General features: G+C 48.1%; 2 protein-coding genes across 3 annotated transcripts in view; one reads left to right on the forward strand and one right to left on the reverse strand.

The window, feature by feature from the left end:
• Positions 1 to 4,739, forward strand: part of AHNAK (AHNAK nucleoprotein) — a 104,250-nt gene extending 99,511 nt beyond the window's left edge. For both annotated transcript variants that reach the window (XM_023189480.1, XM_023189482.1), the window contains one exon: positions 4,392 to 4,739. In XM_023189480.1, coding sequence (XP_023045248.1) covers positions 4,392 to 4,399 — 8 coding nt within the window. In that variant the 3' untranslated portion in view covers positions 4,400 to 4,739. The remainder of the gene's footprint in view (positions 1 to 4,391) is intronic.
• Positions 4,740 to 16,130: 11,391 nt separating this feature from the next.
• On the reverse strand, positions 16,131 to 20,239 carry SCGB1A1 (secretoglobin family 1A member 1). Its single transcript, XM_023189527.2, has 3 exons — positions 20,123 to 20,239; positions 16,890 to 17,077; positions 16,131 to 16,267 (listed from the first exon to the last, which is right to left on the reverse strand). Exons 1-3 carry the CDS (start codon positions 20,175 to 20,177, stop codon positions 16,235 to 16,237), a joined length of 276 nt encoding a protein of 91 aa, XP_023045295.1. The 5' UTR covers positions 20,178 to 20,239; the 3' UTR covers positions 16,131 to 16,234.
• Positions 20,240 to 22,263: the final 2,024 nt, after the last annotated feature.

Genomic DNA, 22,263 nt, shown 5'->3' on the forward strand with positions numbered 1-22,263 from the left:
CAAAAAAAAAAAAAAAAAAAAAAAAAAAAGAAAATTAAAAATGACCCAATTAAAACAATGAGGAAAAGAGGCCGGGTGCGGTGGCTCATGCCCATAGTCGGCACTTTGGGGGGCTGAGGCGGGTGGATCACCTGTCAGGAGTTCGAGACCAGCCTGACCAACATGGTGAAACCCTGTCTCTACTAAAAATACAAAAATTAACTGGGTGTGGTGGTGGGCGCCTGTAATCCCAGCTACTTAGGAGTCTGAGGCAGAAGAATTGCTTGAACCTGGGAGGCAGAGATTGCAGTGAGCCGAGATCACACTACTGTACTCCCGCCTGGGAGAGAGAACAAGACTCAGTCCCAGGAAAAAAAAAAAAAAAAAAAGAGAGAGAGAAAGACTTGACCAGGCACTAACAAAAGTGGATCTCCAGATGGCCAAATACACTGTGAAAGGTGCTCAATATCATCATTCACCAGAAAATGCAAATTTGCTGGGAGATTAGCTGAGCCTGGTTGCACAAGCCTGTAGTCTCAGTTACTTGGGAGGTTGAGGGGAGAGGATCATTTGAGCCTAGGAGTTTGAGGCTGCAGTGAGCTATGTTCATGCCACTGCACTCTGGCCTTGGTGACAGAGTGCAAAAGAAAAAAAAAAAGAACAACATACACACACAAAACTCCCACAAAAAGATACTACTACACACCCACCATAATAGCTAAAATGAAAAGACTCACAATACCAAGTGTTGCTGAGGATATGGAACAACTAGAACTATTGTGTATTGCTGTGGGAAGTGTGGAAGAGGTACAGCCACTGGCAACCTTGTTTGGCAGATTATATTAAAGCTATAGATATGCCTGCTCTACAACCCAGTAATTCTACTCCTAGATATATAAACCTAAGGTTTGGCTGGGCGTGGTGGTTCACACCTGTATTCCCAGCACTTTGGGAGGCCAAGGTGGGTGGATAACCTGAGGTCAGGAGTTCAAGACCAGCCTGGCCAATATGGTGAAACCTCGTCTCTACTAAAAATACAAACAAATTAGCTGGGTGTGATAATGAGTGCCTATAATTCCAGGTACTCAGGAGGCTGAGGCAGGAGAATCACTTGAACCTGGGAGGCGGATGTTGCAGTGAGCCAAGATCGTGCCATTGCACTCCAGCCTGGCAGACAGAGTGAGACTCCTCAAAACAAAACAAAAAAAAACCTAAGGGATTTGAATGCCTATGCTGACAAGAATGTTCAAAGGAGTTTCTCCAAACCTGAAACACCCCAAATTCCCACCAACAGAAGATTGGAGAAATAAATTGGTGGTCTATTCATGTAAGAGTACTATGCAATGATGAAAAGATGATATGCTCTGATTCCATTAATATATAGTTCAAAAAGAGGCAAAGCTGATCTATGATGGGTCATATCGTGGTTCTGTCTGGTGGGGATGTGGATTGGGAGAGTGCATGAGGGAACCTTTTGGGGTGCTGGAAATATTCCTTATGTGGCCTGGGGTGGTGGTTATAGAAATGCCTGTTTATGAAAATGATTATCAAGCTGTCCATTGTGTACTTTATGTACTCTGATGACTGTATGTTATACTTCTTTTTTTTTTTTTTTTTTTTTTTTGAGACAGAGTCTTGCTTAGTCGCCCAGGCTGGAGTGCAGTGGCACAATCTTGGCTCACTGCAAACTCTGCCTCCTGGGTTCACGCCATTCTCCTGCCTCAGCCTCCCGAGTAGCTGGGACTACAGGCGCCCGCCACCATGCCTGGCTATTTTTTTTGTAGTTTTGGTAGAGACGGGGTTTCACTGTGTTAGCCAGGATGGTCTCGATTTCCTGACCTCGTGATCTGCCCGCCTCGGCCTCTCAAAGTGCTGGGATTACAGGCGTGAGCCACTGTGCCCAGCCTATACTTCTATTTTTTAAAAATGAAGAGAAATGCAGATTCTCATGTCCAAGAGAAGTAATAACAATAATAATTTATGGAGCACCCAGTATGTGCCTGGTTGCTTTATAGAGATTGTTTGCCTTAATCCATCTAAACCACCTGTCAAAACGATATTCTTTTCTTGTTAGAGAGGAGGAAACTGAGGCTTAGAGAGGGACAATAACTTGTCTGAGTATCACAGCTGGTAAGTGTGGGAGTCAGGTCTTGAACACCATATTCTGCACTGTTGCCACTTGGCTTGGGATGTTGAGAGTGAATCTTGGTACAGCATCAAAGCTCTCTGTGTTGCTTGCTACTCCCCCGGAGCATCAGATGTTGCAAACACCATTCTTTAAAGAGAACTTCATTGTGTGAACCCCAAGTTCCCCCACCTTCTTCAAAACAAAAACATGGATTGGAAAGCCCAGCCCCTTTATGAACCCTTTCCATGAATTTGTTCCAATCAGGAAAAGAGCCTGCAGCTTCCTCCCCACCCTGTCCATCCTAACTGTTCTGTGTTGTTAATTCTCTGAGAATGAAAGGGAATGGGCTAGCCCATCCCCTGGCTTGAGTGCAGTTAATATTGTGAGCCAGGCTTGAACTCCAGCTCCGCTCCTTTTAAACAGTGAGGCCCTTGGGTAGTTATTTAACTTCTCAAAGCCTTTGTTTCCTGAAAACAGTGAAAAGCGACAGTGGTACTTCCCTTCTAGTCTCACTGTGAGAGTTAAACGCGGTCGTATGTAAGAAGTGCTCAGCTCAGCGACAGGTTCATAGCAAGTGTGCAATAAAAGGTGTGTAGAAATGTCAAAGCTGGCTGGGTGCAACCAGCCTGCAATCCCAGCACTTTGGGAGGCCAAGGCAGGAGGATTGCTTGAGTCCAGAGTTCAAGACCAGCCTGAGCAATATAGTAAGACCCCATCTCCAAAAAGATAGATAAATAAATAAATAAATAAATAAATAAATAAATAAATAAATAAAGCTTTCACTTTCCTGGTGCCTGATTCCTTCCAAGCCTCTTAAAGAGGCTTAGCACCTTTGCCCTCTCAATAATTCAACACACATTTGGAAGAAAGAAGTTATGTGAATGGCTTCTTCACAAAGTGTAACACATAGTGAATAAATGGGGCAGAATTGCAGCGCTTCAGCAAGGAAATGGGGGCATTTTGAACTAGAGTGGTCAGATGGAGGTATTATTTGGCTGAGTCTTCAAAAATGGGTAGGATTTAGGCACAGAGAGAAGACCAGGAAGGTCATTCTCAATTAGGGGAGAGGGCAGGAGGTAGTTCCTAGGAGCCAAGGTCAAGTTTGGGAAGGGTGAGCAGGTGATTTTGGTTGGTGCTTGAAACTTGTGTAGGGACTAGTGGAAGATAAAGTAGGAAAGGAGGCCTGGTTCCAGATGAGGTCGCATTAAGAAAGCTGGAATTTTTTTTTTTTTTTTTTTTTTTTTTTGAGACAGAGTCTTGCCATGTTGCCCAGGCTGGAGTGCAGTGGCAGGATCTTGGATCACTGTGCAACCTCTGCCTCCCGGATTCAAGTGATTCTCCTGCCTTAGCTTCCTGAGTAGCTGGGATTACAGGTGTGCACCACCACGCCCGGCTAATTTTTGTATGTTTTTTTTTAGTAGAGGCGGGGTTTCACCATGTTGGTCAGCCTGGTGTCGAACTCCTGACCTTAGGTGGTCTGCCTGCCTTGGCCTCCCAAAGTGCTGGGATTACAGGCGTGAGCCACTGCACCCGGCCTGAAAGCTGGATTTGTTTCTGTTGGAAAAGGAGTTGCTGCACTTTCCTGAGTGCAGGAGGTATAAGATGGAGCCAGGGGCATGCAGGCCCACGTGGGAGGTGAGAGAGACCAGGCCAGGCGGCCCATGAGAGGACAACCTGCGCGTTCATGGGAGTCAGATGGGGATGAGTTGGCTGTGACTCAGGGAGGAGGCACTGGGCTGTGACAGAAGATGTAGGTAGGCTCCAGGAGATGACAGGGAGGGAAGGTGAAGGCCTATGAAGGCTCAAAGCCAATTGCTCGGGTTCATGAAGCAGAACGGGTTCATGAAGAGGAAAGGGAAGAGAGAAAGTCAGTTTGGAGATGATAATGAAAAGGATTTCTTAACGGCTGAGGCTGGAGGTGGCAGCTGTTTTCATGGTTCCTACCTTCCTCTGTTATTTGAATGTTCCTGGGAGCACACTGTCCGCTCCTGGTCTCAGGCTTGTACAGGGGACACCAAAAGGACAGACTTGGGCTTTAAAGCTTCCTTTCCACCCTTGCCTCACAGAAACCACACGGAGGGAGGCGTGGCAAGACCAAAAGAGTCCCAACAGCAGGCTCCTTTCCAAATCTATCCTTTCCAGTGGCAAGCATTTGTTTAAATGCCCTGGCAAGGAGTAGGGGGACCTTCTTTCAGTTTGTGCAAAGTTAACGAACTGTCTTCTGATTTTATGGAGAGATGCAAATAGTGTGTTGAATACAGATCTCTTTGTTGTTGTTTTACAGGGCTGTAGAAATGGCCAGGAAGAAAACCACCCCCTCTTAAGGCTGTTTTTGTGACCGTTCTTTGGAGCATTGTTCTAAAAATGGGAAATTACATATTGCTGTGCCAAGAGCAACAAACACCTGCAGTTAAAGGAATACCTTCCATGAGGCAGCTTTTCGGAGTATGCATGATTATAGCTCCAGCCAGGCCGGACCGAGGGCTGCTGCAGAAGCTCTGCTTGGTGCATTTCTTTACTTGCAAGGGGACAGAGTGTGGGCTTAGGTTTGGGACTAGATGGGGCTTTGGCAGCTATGGGGCTCAGGTGATTATCCTTCACTCATTTATCCAATAAACATTTATCAAGCATCTATTCTTGTGTCAGCCTTTGTGGTTTTCTCTGTTCCCTTCCCTGGCGTTGTGAGAATCCCTGGGAGAGTTGGCCACAGGCAGCAGCTTGCCGTCCCTATTTTCTTTCAGTTTTCAGAGTCAGCGCATGACTGCTGCCTCCACATGACCGAGAACCCCCGTGCATTCTCTCCTTTCTCTCTTTTCTTTCCCCCTCTTACATCCCTTGCTCCTCCTCCCCTTTCTCTTTCCTCTTTATGTATCTAAAAAAGGAGAAATGTAATTTTTTTTTTTTTTTTTTTGAGACAGTATCTCACTCTGTCACCCAGTCTGGAGTGCAGTGGCATGATCTCAGCTCACTGTAACCTCCGCCTCCCGGGTTCAAGCGATTCTCGTGCCTCAGGCTCAGTAGCTGGGATTATAGGCGCCTGCCACCACGCCTGGCTAATTTTTGTATTTTTTTTTAGTAGAGATGGGGTTTCACCACGTTGGCCAGGCTGGTCTCAAACTCCTGACCTCAAGTGATCCACCTGCCTTTGCCTCCCAAAGCGCAGGGATTACAGGGATGAGCCACCATGCCTGGCCAATAAATGCACTTTTTTAATACGCCAATCCATACATTTCTTCCGGCACACGCCTTTTCAAAGTTTCCTGTCGCTGGGGGTCGGTCTGAAATTCTTAATCTATGCTGGTAGATGTTAAAGGATAATTTTCGATTATCTGGTTAATATTTAACTTTTGTCAACATTGATATTGCAAAATAATCAGGTCTTGAAATTTATCAAGCATGGAATGAATACCATTCAGATGGAATGGTTTAAGAGGAATCCAGTTTCATAAACTAATCTCAGGCCGGGCGCGGTGGCTCACGCCTGTAATCCCAGCACTTTGGGAGGCCGAGGCGGGTGGATCACAAGGTCAGGAGATCGAGATCATCCTGGCTAACATGGTGAAACCCCGTCTCTACTAAAAATACAAAAAATTGAGCCAGGAGAATGGCATGAACCCGGGAGGCGGAGTTTGCAGTGAGCCGACATCGTGCCACTGCACTCCAGCCTGGGCGATAGAGCAAGACTCCGTCTCAAAAAAAAAAAAAAAAAAAAAAAAAAACTAATCTCATCTTTTTTTTTGAGATGCAGTTTTGCTCTTGTTGCCTGGGCTGGAGTGCAATGGCATGATATTGGCTCCCTGTAACCTCCACCTCCTGGGTTCAAGCGATTCTCCTGCCTCAGCCTCCCAAGTAGCTGGGATTACAGACACCCACCACCATGCCCAGCTAATTTTTGTATTTTTAGTAGAGATGGGGTGTCTCCATGTTGGTCAGGCTGGTCTCAAACACCCCACCTCAGGTGACCCACCTGCCTCAGCCTCCTAAAGTGCTGGGATTACAGGCATGAACCACCATGCCTGGCCAACTAATCTCATCTTTATCTAGAAACAGAAAAGCAAGGAGCAACAGAATACAATGAATTTCAAACTTTTTTTGCATTTTGGTTAGAACTTCCTGCTCATAGAGCATATGAATTCCTCAAATGGGTCAGCCAGAGAGTAATGGGAGGTCTTTTTGGGGGTCCAGGGTCTGTCTCAGGAGCTACTTGGTTATTGATGTGGTCCTCCTGGAAGCAGAGGGATGGAATAAAAAGGTTGGGAGGCCAAGGAGGGCGGATCACGAGGTCAAGAGATTGAGATCATCCTGGCCAATATAGTGAAACCCCATCTCTACTAAAAATACAAAAATTAGCCAGGCATGGTGGCGGGCGCCTGTAGTCCTTGCTACTCGGGAGGCTGAGGCAGGAGAATCACTTGAACCTGGGAGGTGGAGATTGCAGTGAGCCAGGATGGCGCCACTGCACTCCAGCCTGGCAACAGTGCGAAACTCTGTCTCAAAAAAAAAAAGGTCTCAAGTCCTGTAATGTACTTAATTTACTGTCTTGGCTTCCACCTTCATTTCAATTTTTCCACTAGAGGGTCCAAAGTAGAATCCTGCTGCTGTGATTGAGTGCTTGACGCAGATGCACATTCAAATGATTTATTTGCCTTTTGCTTTCTTGGACTTTCTAATTTTTCTACAATGAGTAGCAAGATAACTAAAATGTGAATCATGCCGTCATAGGACTCACATTCTAAAGAAGGCAACAGTTACAAGCAAACATGCTACAGTAAGATAAATACATGATTTATCCCACTGTAAATAGCTGCCCCAGATGAGGGGCGTGGGAGCCCAGCAGCGGAGAGAGCCCCTGAACCTCACGGCACAAAGTGCTGGGTAGGGAGAGCAGGGAGAAAGAGCCCACAGACTAAGTCTTGAAAGAATCTGAAGGGGGCCAGACTTAGCAAATGAAATAGAATATGCCGGTTAAGTGTGCATTTTAGATAATGAAACGGTTTTTAGTGTAAGTATGTATTATACTAAAGTATTGCATGAGTCTTGAAGGATGGAGTTTGGTTCTTCCAGGGACTTTGGGAAGGGAAAGCATTTCGGTCAGTGGGAACTGCCTCTGCAAAAGTGTGGAAGTGTGAATGGCATGGATTTGTTGCCTGTTTCAAATGTGAACATCTGTGCCTCGACGTGAATCAACGAGCCTTACGGAAAGGGCAGTTTTATTTCCGAGCAACATCCACTGCTCCACCCTCAAAGCGAGGGATAGGTGGGAAGCAGCAGGATTTGAGGCCAGAGTGGGAAGCAGGGACATCTCCAAGAGCCTTTGATGATGGGTGAGGCTTGGTGAGGGGTTTGGACTTTATCCGACAGGGGACCAGGAAGAGGGAAGGATTTTAAGCAAAAGCATGAACTTCCTGTTTGATTTTTGGCAATCATGGGAAGGAAGCAAGACTAAAATCTTAGAGACTATTTAGGAGGCAGATTAACGGCCCCTCAAGGATGTCCACATCCTAATCCCCAGACCCTGTGGATGTGTTAGGTTACCTGGCAAGAGAGAATTAGGGTTGCACATGGATGAAAGTTTCTCATCAGCTGACTGTGAGATGGGGAGGTTGTTTTGGAGTATCTGATGGGCCCAGTGTAATCACAAAGATCCTTATGAATGGAAGTGGGAGGCAGAAGAGGAGATTAGCATCGGAGGGAGACTTGCAGAGGCTGCCCTGCTGACTTTGAAGATGGGGAAGGGGCCATGAGCCAAGTAATGCGGGTGGCCTTTAGAAAGTGCAAAAAACAAGGGTACAGATTCTCCCCTGGAGACTCCAGAAAGAATGCAGCCTGCCAACACCTTGGTTTTTAGCCCAGTGAGATGCATTTCAGATGTCTGGCCTCCAGAACGAGAAGATCACAAATTTGTGTGTTTTAAAGTTATTAAGTCTGCGGTAAGTTGTTAGAGCAGCCATAGAAACTAATGTAGAGGCTGTTTGCAATGATCCAGGTCACAGATGGTGAAGGCCTGGAATTGGCAATAGGGTCAAGAGAAGGGGATAAGGGCTGGGCACGGTGGCTCACGCCTGTAATCCCAACACTTTGGGAGGCTGAGGCGGGCGGATCATTTGAGTCCAGGAGTTTGAGACCAGCCGGACCAACATGGTGAAACCCATATCTGTGAAAAAATACAAAAATTAGCTGGGCGTGGTGGTGTGCGCCTGTCGTCCCAGCTAGTCAGGAGGCTGAGGGAGGAGGATTGCTTGAGCCTGGGAGGCGGAGGTTGCGGTGAGCAGTGATCAAGACCCTGCACTCCAGCCTGGGTGACAGAGTGAGACCCTATCTCAAAAAAATAAATAAATAAATAAATAAATAAATAAATAAATAAAAAGGGATCAATTCCATGTAAGTTGAGACGGACTCAGACTGACCGGGTGACAGAGTGAGACCCTATCTCAAAAAAATAAATAAATAAATAAATAAATAAATAAATAAATAAATAAAAAGGGATCAATTCCATGTAAGTTGAGACGGACTCAGACTGACCGGGCACCTAAGGTCAGGAGGTCAGGAGATTCCCCTAGCCCAGCAATCCTTTCTCCTCTCCTGATGCCCCAAGGCCTGCTCCTCCTTCCACAGCTCCCAGGGAGCCTCTGATCAAGTCTCTATCCTGTCCTAGGGCTGATTAGTTCCTACTTTTGTGATAGGGTCCTAAGAGGGAATTCTTCTTTATTTTTATTTTTCAGATGTAGTCTCATTCTGTCACCCAGGCTGGAGTGCAGTGGTGTGATCTCGGTTCACTGCAACCTTGGCTCACTGCAACCTCTGCCTCTGTAACTTCTGCCACTGCAATCTCTGCCTCCTGGGTTCAAGCGATTCTCCTGCCTCAGCTGTAGCTGGGACTACAGGCATGTGCCACCACGTCCGGGTAATTTTTGTATTTCTAGTGGAGGCGGGGTTTCGCCATGTTGGCCAGGCTGGTCTCGGACTCCTGACTTCTGGTAATCTACCTGCCTCAGCCTCCCACAGTGCTGGGATTACGGGCTTGAGCCACTGCACCCAGCCCTAAGAGGGAACTCTAAAGGTAGCTCTGTAAGTATCTGCCTCGTGGCTACACACACAGGGTGACTGTGAAACCGCCTTTGCAAAAATTACAACTGAGGAAATTAGGACAGTGAAAGAGATCAGACCTAACCGACTCCATCTTGCTTCTAACCTTTAAGCTGTCCTTGTTCATTCCTGGGCATAGGCCTGAATTAACTTTGGAAAAGAATTCCGTTCATGTTTTGACTCTGAAACAAAATTGATAATAGCTATTTCCCTAAAAAGCTATTTCCCCAAAAAAACAAAAAACCCGTTGTTGCCTGTGGACCAGTCTGCCTTTGCAGGACTAACAAATTAGCTACAAGATTAGAAATTTAGTTTAGGGGTCATGCAGCCCCTGGCTCCAAGAGTCTGAGCCTCCCCAGATTGCTCCTGCAGATAATATCACTATTGTAAAATCTATTTTTTTTTTTTTTTTTTTTGAGACGGAGTCTCGCTCTGTTGCCCAGGCTGGAGTGCAGTGGCCGGATCTCAGCTCACTGCAAGCTCCACCTCCCGGGTTCCCGCCATTCTCCTGCCTCAGCCTCCCGAGTAGCTGGGACTACAGGCGCCGCCACCACGCCGGCTAATTTTTTGTATTTTTAGTAGAGACGGGGTTTCACCATGTTCGCCAGGATGGTCTCCATCTCCTGACCTCGTGATCCACCCGCCTCGGCCTCCCAAAGTGCTGGGATTACAGGCGTGAGCCACTGCGCCCGGCCACTATTGTAAAATCTAAGATCAGTGTTTGAGGTATTTTGCAGACCCTGCACTTGATGGATCAGCTGACACCACTCAGACTGGTAATCTGGCTCAACCATTTCTGTCATCCTACCCAGGAACAGAACACAGCAAGAAAACCACACTTCCACCCTCTATGATTCCATCTTCAACCTGACCAATCAGCACTCCCCACTTCCCAAGCCCCTACCCGCCGAATTATCTTTGAAAACAAAGATCCTCAAATGTTCATGGAGACTGATTTCAGTAATAATAAAACTCCAGTCTCCCACACACCCGGCTCTGTGTGAATTACTCCTTCTCCACTGCAATTCCCCTGTCTTGATAAATTGCCTCTGTCTAGGCAGCGAGCAAGGTGAACCCACTGGGCAGTTACAGCTGTGGGCACATAACTGTGGGTATTTCAGGAGTTAACTAGACTCTTGTGATAAACTGGGAATCCATTCATCTAATGGGGGAACAAATCTGAGTTCCGAACCCTCGGTTTATCAATTCCCAAGTTGGCAAGCAATTCCCATGCTAGCTTAGCTGAATGTATTTTCAGATTTTATTTTATTTTATTTTTGAGACAGAGTTTTGTTCTTGTTACCCAGGCTGGAGTGCAATGGTGCGATCTTGGCTTACCGCAAATTCTGCCTTCCAGGTTCAAGCGATTCTCCTGCCTTAGCCTCCCAAGTAGCTGGGATTACAGGCATGCGCCTGCATGCCGGGCTAATTTTGTGTTTTTAGTAGAGACGGGGTTTCTCCATGTTGGTCAGGCTGGTCTTGAACTCTCGACCTCAGGTGATCCGCCCGCCTCAGCCTCCCAAAGTGCTGAGATTACAGGTGTGAGCCACCGCGCCCAGCCTATTTTCAGATTTTTTTTGCATGTACTATAGCTTTATAATGTTAGTTTGCTCATGGAAATATGTTGGGTGGCTAACTGCTGATGATTCATCCTCACATTATCCCCATGTGCCTGTTGGTGTATTCTGAAAGTGGTTGGGAGGAACATCCCCTAATTACATGTTTCTGAATGCATTGTTTGTGTGGCCTCATCATCATCAATAAAGCTTCTCTTTATCGTCTATCTGAAACCATTTTGAGAGGCAGTCACCCCTATGGTGATTACTGCCCACAAATCCCTTGGCATTCGAAAACAGCAGGCCTTGCATCAGCTGCAAACTAGACATAATTTTATCCATATCATCATGATAAGGCTGATGAAGGCTGGTTTTGCTTCTTCTTCCTGCCTCATGAGTCATTTGCAGATATTTCTGTCAGGCTAACCTCAACTGTCTCGCATGTACAACTGCAGCTTTCCTACTGATTAATTAGTCCAGGCACATTGACACAGGCCCCGGGATTTTGCAACATGATGGCGGTGTTTGATAATTACCATTCTGCTTTACCTTTCCTCCAGAGTAAGTTTCCTTTGGTTGCAGGTTTCAGGGGCAACAGATACTTTCAAAAAAGTTTTTCACTCAGATTCAGTTTTCTTGACAACATGATCAAGAAATGTGGTCTTTTCCTCCCATGGCTTCCTCAAAGGTATGAATGCTAAAATTACTATCATGCTAAAAATACATTTGTTATTTTTAATCTTTTTTTTTTTTTGCTTTGATGAGTTTTGTTTGTTTTTTGCTTTTGTTTTTGTTTTTGTTTTTTGAGACAAGGTCTCGCTCCGTCACCCGAGGCTGGAGTGCAGTGCTGAGATCTCAGCTCACTGCAACCTCTGTCTCCTGGGCTCGAGTGATCCTCCCACCTCAACCTCCTGAGTAGCTGGGATTACAGGAATGCGCCACCACACCCAGCTAATTTTTGTAGGTTTTTTTTTTTTTTTGTAGAGGCAGAGGTATCACTATATTGTCCAGACTGGTCTCGACTCCTGGACTCAGGCTATCTGCCAGCCTTAGACTCCAAAATGCTGGGATTACCAGCACTTTGGGAGGCCGAGGAGGATGGCTCACCTGAGGTCAGGAGTTTGAGACCAGCCTGGCCAACATGGTGAAACCCTGAAATACAAAAATTAACTGGGCGTGGTGGCAGACACCTGTAATCCCAGCTACTTGGGAGGCTGAGACAGGAGAATTGCTTGAACCCAGGAGGCAGAGGTTGCAGTGAGCTGAGATTGCACTGCTGCACTCCAGCCTGGGAAACAAGGAGTGAAACTCCACCTGAAAAAAAAAAAAAAACTTGCTGGGATTACAGGCATGACCCATTGTGCCCAGCCTTGATGAGTTATGTTTTCAATTTTTTCTTCACACAGCTTGTGCCTAATGCCTCCCAAAGGCAGGAATGCTTATAGTCATACATTGGCCTCCCTGTGTTTTGGAGCTTAGCATATTCATAGTGAAAATGGCTGATTGTATAATTATGTATTTATATAAAACGGGGGGGCATACTTTTTCTTTCTCTCCTCCTCCTCCTCCTTCAAATGTAAAAATCATTCTTAGCTTAAGGTTTGTTTAAAAACTGGCCACAGGCTGGGGGCGGTGGCTCACGCCTGTAATCTAGCACTTTGGGAAGCTGAAGCGGGTGGATCACCTGAGGTCAGGAGTTCGAGACCAGCCTGACCAACATGGTGAAACCCCATCTCTACTGAGAATACAAAAAAAATGGCCAGGCACGGTGGCTCATGCCTGCAATCCCAACACTTTGGGAGGCTGAGGTGGGCGGATCACCTGAGGTCGGGAGTTCAAGATCAGCCTGACCAACATGGTGAAAACTGTCTCTACTAAAAATACAAAATTAGCCAGGTGTGGTGGCGTATGCCTGTAATCTCAGCTACTTGGGAGACTGAGGCAGGAGAGTCGCTTGAACCCGAGAGGTGGAGGTTGCAGTGAGCTGAGATTGTGCCACTGCACAGAGTGACATTCCGTCTCAAAAAAAAAAAAAAAAGAAAAGAAAAGAAAAGAAAAGAAAAAAAATTAGGCCATAGCCTGAGCTTGGCCTGCCAGCCATAGTCTATAGACCCATGCTATAATACACGAGTAACTGGTATTAGTAACTACAGTTACATACAGTAACTGATACAGTAACTGGTGTGAGTAACACGGACAGAAAAGAATCCGGTGAACGGTGCCTTCATTTCTCGAATTTCCTGCTTTCTGTCAACATGCATCACACAGATACGTGCTCTTCCTGTGGTTGCAATCAGTTTATCTTTGCATTCTGCTGTTTTAAAATTTAACGCCCATTTCTGTGGATTGGCATAGCTCACATTCTTGTGAATCACCCACAGTGATTCCTGAAGTGTCGTCCCCAGCCTCAAGCCTCTCTGCACCGTAATTGTGCTTCTTATCCTCAGATACCTGCCTTGCATTGGCCCTGGGTAAATGTTTCTCTTGGCTGTGAATAGGCAATTAAAATTCTGAGCCTTTTATGGCTCTGGATGCTTATCCCATGGAACAATACTCATCCAGGCGGATGGCCCACCAACGCGAAGGTATGTGCTTTAGGTTAGGATGACCTGGTGAAGGAGAATGTGATGCCTCAGCAGGGAGGGAGTGGGGGAGGAGAGGGAGCCGGGCAGCCCCCATCAAGGCCCCACCCGAAGCAAGGCATCTCTTTTGGAGTTGCCAGTCCCCCGACCTGCTCTGGAATTTTTACAATTAGAGCCCCTGGTGGCTTTCTAGTTTGTGTGCGCGAGTGTGTGTTTGGGGGTATGTGGACTTTGCTCATCACCATCATTTGGATTTTTGGTTCTGGGGATCCCACTACCACCTTCAGGGCAGGGGTTGGGGCACAGGCTCTGGAATCTGGGTTGTGAGGAGTAATTGAGAGATTGCGAAAGCGCCTGCCAGCACCTAAGCAATCAATATGGGTTATTGGGTTGTGGTTTTTGCCTGGGGACTTTAAAAACCAGGCAGGCGGAGGTCAAAGATGGCCCTGCCAGCTCCCCGCAGTCTTCTCCACCTTTGGGGCTGTCTCAGGTTCTAGATTCCGCGGGCCTCGCCCTTGAAATCATGTAGGAATGGAATTATTGCTAATCCCAAAAGGGCTGACACACCACTCCCTGGCAGGGTTCAACTGGGTGGCAACATGACTTGTGTGACTGCCCCTGTTTTCCCTCAGAATTCGGATTTTAAAACTTTCAAAATACGAGATTTTTATTATATATATATATTTATTTATTATTATTATTTTTGGAGTGCGGTGGCGCGATCTCAGCTCACTGCAACCTCCCAGCCTGGAGTGCAGTGGCACGACCTCGATCTCGGCTCACTGCAACCTCCGCCTCCCGGGTTCAAGCGATTCTCCTGCCTCATCTTCCCAAGCAGCTGGGACTACAGGCGCACGCTACCACGCCCAGCTAATTTTGTATTTTTAGTAGAGACGGGGTTTCACCATGTTGGCCAGGCTGGTCTCAAACTCCTGACCTCAGGTGATCCACCCGCCTCGGCCTCCCAAAGTGCTGGGATTACAGGAGTGAGCCACCGCTCCCGGCCGAGATTTTAAAAATTATACGGATGACACCAGATCCCCAGAGCCGGACCTCTGGGTGCCTCAGCCCCCACAGCGCGTCCGCACTGGGACCCTGTGGAGGACGCTGCCCCCTTGTGGTGGCGGCGCGCCAGGCCCGCCGGACTATGTTGCTCCATGGAGGGGCCCGGACTGGCGAGCTCTATCTCTAACCAGCTGCCTCCTTCCGTGCCCTCTGCCGACGCCCCTCCGATTCCTGCAGCCCCTCTGCAGTCCTCCGCCTTTTTCTTTCTTTCCTTTTGAGACAGGGTCTCACCCTTGTCACCCAGGCTGGAGTGCAGTGGCACGATCATAGCTCACTGCAGCCTGGAACTCCTGCGCTCAAGAGATCCTCCTGCCTCAGCCTCCAAAGTAGCCAGGTCTACAGGCATGCGTTGCCAGACTCCGCTAATTTATTTTTAGTTTTGTAGAGACGGAGTCTCACTATGTTGCCAGGCTGGTCTTGAACTCCTGGGCTCAAGCCATCCTCCCACCTCTGCCTCCCAAAGTGCTGAGATTACAGGCATGAGTCACCACGCGTAGCCAATCCTCCACTTCTGTTTAGGTGCTGTGGGTAACGTGGCCCAGCAGGGGGCTGGCTGCCATGAAACTGGCCAGGGATTCCGGGATCTTCATATCCACATGGATGCATCTTTAGGATGAGTTCTATTCTTTGCACATTTTGCTATAGAGCAATTTTAAAAACCAATCAGCCACACTTTTTTTTTTTTTTTTTTGAGATAGAGTTTCACTCTTGTTGCCCAGGCTGGAGTGCAGTGTCACGATCTCAGCTCACTGCAACTTCTGCCTTCCAGGTCAAGTGATTCTCCTGCCTCAGCCACCCGAGTAGCTGGGATTACAGGCACGCCCCACCACATCTAGCTAATTTTTTGTATATTTAGTAGAGACGGGGTTTCACCATGTTGGCCAGGCTGGTCTCGAACTCCTGACCTCAGGTGATCCGCCCGCCTCGGCCTCTCAAAGTCCTGGGATTACAGGCATGAGCCACAATGCCTGGCCATCAGCCACACTTTTTGAGCAGCCAGGGCTGTGTAGCTGGTACAAAGGTCTTAAGGTTTGAAAGGGGCTTGGCTCTTTTTAAAAACTGAGGGCAGGGAAGGTGGGGGTGTGTGTGGGGACGGAGCAGAATGAGGGAGCCATGGGAAGGAGGGGTACAGGAAAGACTGGTGAGGGGCCACCATCGTCAGGATTTAGAATTTTACAGTAAGAGCCCTGGAAAACTTTGAAGGATGGGGAGGGACTTTGCACTTGAGAAGAATTTCTTTGGGTTGTTGGAGAGGGGATTGTGGGGGCCCTGGAGTCTGGCTGGGAGCCAGGGAGGAGGCCCTGGGGGCTGTACAGGCAGGTATGGGGGTATTGCCTGTGGACTTGGAGTGAAGGATTCCAGAGGCCCTGTAGAGGTAGCCTGGGTTGGCTAGAGAAGGAAGGATCGTGGATGTTCCTCAGGCTGGTGCAGCCCAGCGGGGAGAATGGAGCTACAACTCCCTGAGATAGGAACAGACTGGGGCAGGGATCACTGGTTCTGTTGGACAAGTGGAGTCTGTGATGTTGAGTAAATGGTCTGATATAAGGGGAGGGGGCTTGAGTTCTGTTGGAGGCAGAAACCTAGAGGGAAGGAGCTTTGGAAGAGCACAGAGATTTCTGCTGGGATCCAAGGGCAGAGCTTGTCTGCTTTCCTTTTGTCCTGGCTCACCTTACCCGGACAGGAGCAGACCCCCACCATAACAAGGAGACCAAAAAGACACAGGGGGCACAAAAGTGAGATGCTTGTGGTTTATTGAAGGGAGCAAGACTGGTGGGTGTGGACTCAAAGCACGGCAGCGGCAGGGGCTGGAGCAGTTGGGGATCTTCAGCTTCTAAATCCTAATGACACAGTAAGCTTTTGTCTATTTTTTCCTAAAACAAATAAACAAAGAAAGAAACAAACAGAAAAACCCAACACAACAGTGAATGAATTGCATAGTTAGGCAGAGATGATGAGCCACAGAAACTTTAACATCAACCGAGAGGTGCAGTCAACTCTAGGAGGAACTAAGGTAGTAAGGGCTTGGATTGTTTCTCAAAAGCCTCTTGAAAAATAGTAAGAGGAGGTTGGGCATGGTGGCTCACGCCTGTAATCCCGGCACTTTGGGAGGCTGAGGCGGGTGGATCACCTGAGGTCAGGAGTTCGAGACCAGCCTGGCAAACATGGTGAAACCCTGTCGCTACAAAAATACAAAAATTAGCTGGGCATGATGGCAGGTGCCTGTAATCCCAGCTACTCGGGAGACTGAGGTCGGAGAATCGCTTGAAACTGGCAGGCAGAGGTTGCAGTGAGCCAAGATCGTGCCATTGCAACTTAGCCTAGGTGACAGAGCAAGACTGTGTTTCAAAAAAGATCACTTTGCTGCCTGTCTGGGGACAGTGGCTCTGTGACTCTCCTCTCTGGATTTGAAACAGGTCTGAAAACTGGGGCAACCCTGCAGCCCCATTTGGAGAAGCCACTTCTAACCAGTGTGAAGTGAAGGGCGCTGGTTACCATGAGCTTAACGATGCTGTCTCTGGCCTTTGCAGGGAGGGTGTCCACCAGCTTCTTCAGCTGAGCCACTGCCTCACTCGTGTCTTGATCCGGGCTGAAAATTCCCATGGCAGCCTCAAAACTGGAGGGTGTGTCCAGGAACAGGGATTCAATGACGCGCAGAAAGGTGGGGCAGATCTCTGCGGAAGCTGCAACACAGAGAAGAGAAGGCATATGTCTCCAGGCCCCTTTCCAAGCTGGCTAGCTCTCTGGCTGGATCTGCCCAGATGCAAACAGCCAGGCCCATCAGCGAGAGATAGCACCCTTTTCATCGATGGGCTAGAGTGTGAGATCTGCTGGTGCTCTAAGACGTTGCCTATTTGGCGCAGTGCGAATACTTTCTGGATTATGGCCAGATTTTTGTGGATTGCCCGAGTCTTCCTTGGATTTCTTGGGTTGAGGTGAGCAGGGTGCCATTTTTCTTTCTGTTAGAGATCAAGGCAGAGTATTGATAATAGAAGCTGCTGGCCTGATTTGTTAATGCTTCCCAGTGGAAGCTGGGAAGAGGCCACTGAGGGTTTTGTTACCCACCGGAAACTTGCCTCTCCTCAGTGGCTAGGGATGCCCTGAGCCATGCTTCACTGGGGGCATGTGACAAATTCAGGCTCTGGCAGGAAGAAGCGATTGTAAGCCAGGTGCGGTGGCTCACGCCTGTAATCCCAGCACTTTGGGAGGCCGAGGCGGGCGGATCACGAGGTCAGGAGTTCGAGACCAGCCTGGCCAACATGGTGAAACCCTGTCTCTACTAAAAATACAAAATATTAACTGGGTGTGGTGCTGGGTGCAGGAGAATCACTTGAATCCGGGAGGCAGAAGTTGCAGTGAGCCGAGATCTTGTCACTGCACTCCAGTCTGGGCAACAGAGCGAGACTCTGTCTCAAAAAAAAAAAAAGGAAAAAGCGATTGAGATTGTACCAGCCAAACACGGGCCCCCAAACCTGGCCGGGAAATGTGACACACTCAGCTCACGGACAGAGCAGCCACTTATACCACTGCATTGCCTTCAACACAGAGCTTCAAGACTGTGTTTTCTTCTGAGGTCCTTACAACCAGGAACATGGGGGAAAGTCACCATTTTCTACCCCCTGCTTGCCTCCATATTCCCAGTGAGTCTTAAATCCCTTGTCCTTGAATTCTCTGCCTCCTGTACAAATTTGCCTTCCCTCCTCCGACTCCAGGACCTCTCTAGAAATGGCCACTCCAAGTCAGACCCTCTTCAGAACTTAGGTCCTTGCTTTGTAACTTACTATGTCACCAGGCAAGTCACTCTGTCTTTCTGTAGCTCAGTTTTCTCATCTGTAAAATGGGAACAATATCCCTACTTCATTTTACTTTTTATTTTTTAAATTTTAATTTAATTTTAATTTTATTTTTATTTATTCATTTGTTTTGAGACGGAGTCTCGCTCTATTGCTCAGGCTGGAGTGCAGTGGTGCCATCTCAGCTCACTGCAGCCTCTGCCTCCCAGGTTCAAGTGATTCTTCTGCCTCAGCCTCCCAAGTAGCTGGGACTACAGGTATGCATCACCATGGCTGGCTAATTTTTGTATTTTTAGTAGAGACAGGGTTTCACCATGTTGGCCAGGTTGGTCCTGAACTCCTGACCTCAAGTCAGTCCACTCACCTCGGCCTCCCAAAGTGCTGGGATTACAGGCATGAGCCACTATGCCTGGCCCAGTATCCTTACTTCATAGGGTTGTTGTAAGAATGAAAAGAGAGGCCAGGTGTAGTGGCTCACGCCTAATCGCAGCACTTTGGGAGGCCTAGGTGGGCGGATCACAAGGTCAAGAGATCGAGACCAGCCTGGCCAACATGGTGAAACCCTGTCTCTACTAAAAATACAAAAATTAGCTGGGCACAGTGGTGCATGGCTGTCATCCCAGCTACTTGGGAGGCTGAGGCAGGAGAATCGTTTGAGCCCGGGAGGCGGAGGTTACAGTGAGTGAGCTGAGATCGTGCCACTGCACTCCAGCCTGGCAACAGAGCTAGACTCCGTCTCAAAAAAATGAAGAAAGAAAAGAGATACTAAAGAGATACTATGTGAAAGGGTGACAGTGATTGTCACATTGCGTGAAGTAAGTGTTAAATACTGTGTGTGCGCACACAAATAGACAGATGAGATGCCTCTCTGACCCACCCTTTAACATGGTTCAGTCCTATCTTTCTCAGTCACCCACCTCTGTACACAGACAGCACTGAGATCTTCTAATTAATACACAGTTCAGTCCAAGATGATGTCATTTTCTCTGAAAAACAAATAAACCTTTCTGCAAAATAGTTGTTCCTACTGCTTCTTGGTTTGGGTTTTCTAACTCCTCAGTGTCATAAAACTTATCTCCATGGGTGCTGTGAAGCTTTCCAAGTGAATTAATTGGAGTTTATTTATTAAAAAACAACAACAACATTTTCAGATGAGAATGGAAGAAGCTGATGCGGAGTGAAAAACAGAGTTAGATAACTCAGTTCTCCAAAGACGGGGCATCTTGGAGAGAGGTGTGATCCTTCCTTCCTTCCTTTCTCCCCCCCCTTTCTCTCTCCCTCTCTCTGTCTGCCCCTCTTCCCCCCACAATTCTTTTCCTTTTAATGACAGCAGTAACTACTCAGAGACTCCTAATCCCTTTTGCAGAGGACAGAAATGTTTAGAAAACTCCACTCTGGGTTGGCAGTTCCCCAAAGGGAAGATCTCTTTCTGGAATATTCTTCTGTGCCCAGAATGAGAGACCTTGTCTTGGGTTGGATTTCTTTTGGGGTCATGAGTCCCTGCAGCTCCCCTTCCAGTGACTTCGGCTGCCAGCATGGAGTGGAGACCCCAGACTTGGAGGCTGCACCAAGGTCTCGGCATCTTGGGGTGTGTCCAGGTCTGAGATGAGGGCCTCATTATTCCTATGCTGGATGCACTCATCTTTATGAGGTATCCTCCACCCCTCCCTCCAGGCTATTCCATTCCCTGGGATTCTGAGGGTTGCTGGATATGGAAGATGGGACCCTTTTTATGCTTCCTCACAGCCTGGGGCTCTCTCCAAGTTCCCAAGATGAGCTTGCTCACCAGACCCAGTTTTCTGAGACTCAGCATGCCCAGATCCTCCCAGCGGCTACAGAGCAGACACGGGCAGCTCACTCCTTCTTCTGCACAGACCTGGGTGGTCCTGAGAGTTCCTAAGTCCAGGAGGGAGGGAAGGGACTCTGAGCACTCACCGGAGCTGCAGCAGAGAGCCAGCGTGACCAGGGTGAGGCTGACAGCGAGTTTCATGGTGGAGGCAGGGGATGCTCTGGCCCGTCACTGATTCCGTCTCTGAGACTGGTGGGCTAGTAGGAGACATGCCCAGCAAGGTGCCTTTTATTGCTCCAGGTGGCAGTGCCCAGATGGGGAAGGGTAGGGCAAGGGCTCTACGTAAGGTACCACACTATTTGCTTGGGCATTGGCTCTGTGGAATAGGTAAATATTCCCCTTTCTCAACCCAGTTTCTGTCCCCATTGAAACTGAGCTCACACAATGGGCCCCTTGGGGGTGGAGGGCCAAACCCTGCCTGAAGGCAGTGAAGGGAACCCACGTCAGAGGAGGTGGAAACCCAGCTGCCTGTGTCACTCACTGAACCTGGGCACTGGGGCAGTCTAGGTCAAGAGAAGCAATTGTGGAGCCCACCTGGAGAAACGGAGGCCCAAGGTCCCTCCCAAGTGGCAGGGACAGGACTAGGACTAGGACTCAGGATCCTGACACTCCACTGGGCTCTTTCATAGGCTCCCCTCTGAGGAGGGCGACTGAACCTTAAGCCAGGAAAGTGACATGGTTCGGAGCACTGCTGTGGTCAGACTTGGGGGGGGCCCTGGACTGTTGGACAAAAGGGACCCTTCCAGAATTCCCATCAGAAACCCAAGCCCTGCCACAGGCTGGGTCTGTTCCCACCCAGAAATGCTCTCAAGTCCTGTGCTCCTGATGGCCCAATTGGCAGGACCTTCAGTCCTTATCTCACTTGACCTCCCAACGGCCTTGACACCTGAGACCGCTTCCTTCTCGAACCATTCTCTCTCCTACGCTCCCACGCCTCAGTTCTTTCCTGTTTTCCTTCTCTGGCTTCTCTTTCCTTCTTGTTCTCTTTAGATGTTTATGCTTTACTGTTCTTGAGTGTTGATGGTTCCCAGGCTTTGGCCTTCTCCCCTTTCTTGCCTCCAGTTGCCATTCCCTGGTTCTTCTCCAAAGCCCGGGCCTCATAGCACCTAGCCTGGCCTGGTCAAAATCCCCTGACTCGACCTCCCTGCCTCCCAGCTTGCTTTCCTCAGCCATCCTCTGAAAGGCCATCAGAATGATCTTCCTAAAGCCCATTGGTCATGTCCTTCTTCTTGAAACCCTTAGACTCTTCCTTTTGCCTATAGAATAAAATTCAAGTGCAATTTACAAGACCCTTGCCCACTGGTCTTTGCCTACCATTTGAACTTCACTTCTCCTCTCCCCGACACAGCGACTTAGCCCTCTCTTACTATTTGTGGATTCGAGAATGTTCCATGTTTTTTCATGGCTTTCTACCTATGCACAAGCTAAGCCTCATGCCTGAATACACTTTTCCTGCCTTGTCCACTTCTCCAAATTCTATTTGTACTTCAAGACTCAATCAAATGTCGATCCACTCATTCATCCAATAAATGCCGACCACCTATGATGTGCCAGACGTGGTGCTAGGAGTTGGGAATTGGGGTCGATAGACATGGAGAAGCATTGCATGCCACTTCAAGAACTCCTCAAAAATAAATAAATAAATAAATAATAAACAAATAAAAGGCCGGACACTATAGCTCACGCCTGTAATCCCAGGACTTTGGGAGGCTGAGGCGAGTGGATCACCTAAGGTCAGGAGTTTGAGACCAGCCTGGCCAACATGACAAAACCCTAAAACTACAAAAATTAGCTGGGCGTGATGGTGGGTGCCTATAATCCCAGCTACTCGGGAGGCTGAGGCAGGAGAATCGCTTGAACCTGGGAGTCAGAGATTGTGATGAGCCGAGATTGCGCCATTGCACTCTGGCCTGGGCAACAAGAACAAAACTCCATCTCAGGAAAAAGAAAAAAAAAAAAAAAAGTATCCCGTTGTGCCTGAGGGTTTCGAAGGGGTTGCTGTGCCTGCATAGGGGGCGTTCAGGGGCCAGAGCACACAAGGCCTCGTTCTAAGGCCTTTACACTCAGAGTGGGAAGCTCTTGAAGGTTTTAATCAGGGAGTGACATGGTCTGATATCCCTTTCCTGATGAACTGACCCTGACTTGGGCAGCTGGGGGAATGGGGTGTTATTTCTTGACATAGAGAAGACTTGGGAAAAATAAGGTTGGGGGTGAAAATAGGGAGTGA

This window comes from Piliocolobus tephrosceles, chromosome 13, assembly GCF_002776525.5.
Source record: "Piliocolobus tephrosceles isolate RC106 chromosome 13, ASM277652v3, whole genome shotgun sequence".
Classification (NCBI taxonomy): Eukaryota; Metazoa; Chordata; class Mammalia; order Primates; family Cercopithecidae; genus Piliocolobus; species Piliocolobus tephrosceles.

Excerpts from the sequence above, each read along its gene's own strand:
- SCGB1A1 (XM_023189527.2), bottom strand. The coding sequence starts at position 20,177 with ATGAAACTCGCTGTCAGCCTCACCCTGGTCACGCTGGCTCTCTGCTGC. Across the intron at positions 17,078-20,122 it reads GGCTCTCTGCTGCAGCTCCG|CTTCCGCAGAGATCTGCCCC; the intron begins GTGAGTGCTCAG and ends TCTGTGTTGCAG. Across the intron at positions 16,268-16,889 it reads ACAGCATCGTTAAGCTCATG|GAAAAAATAGACAAAAGCTT; the intron begins GTAACCAGCGCC and ends TATTTGTTTTAG.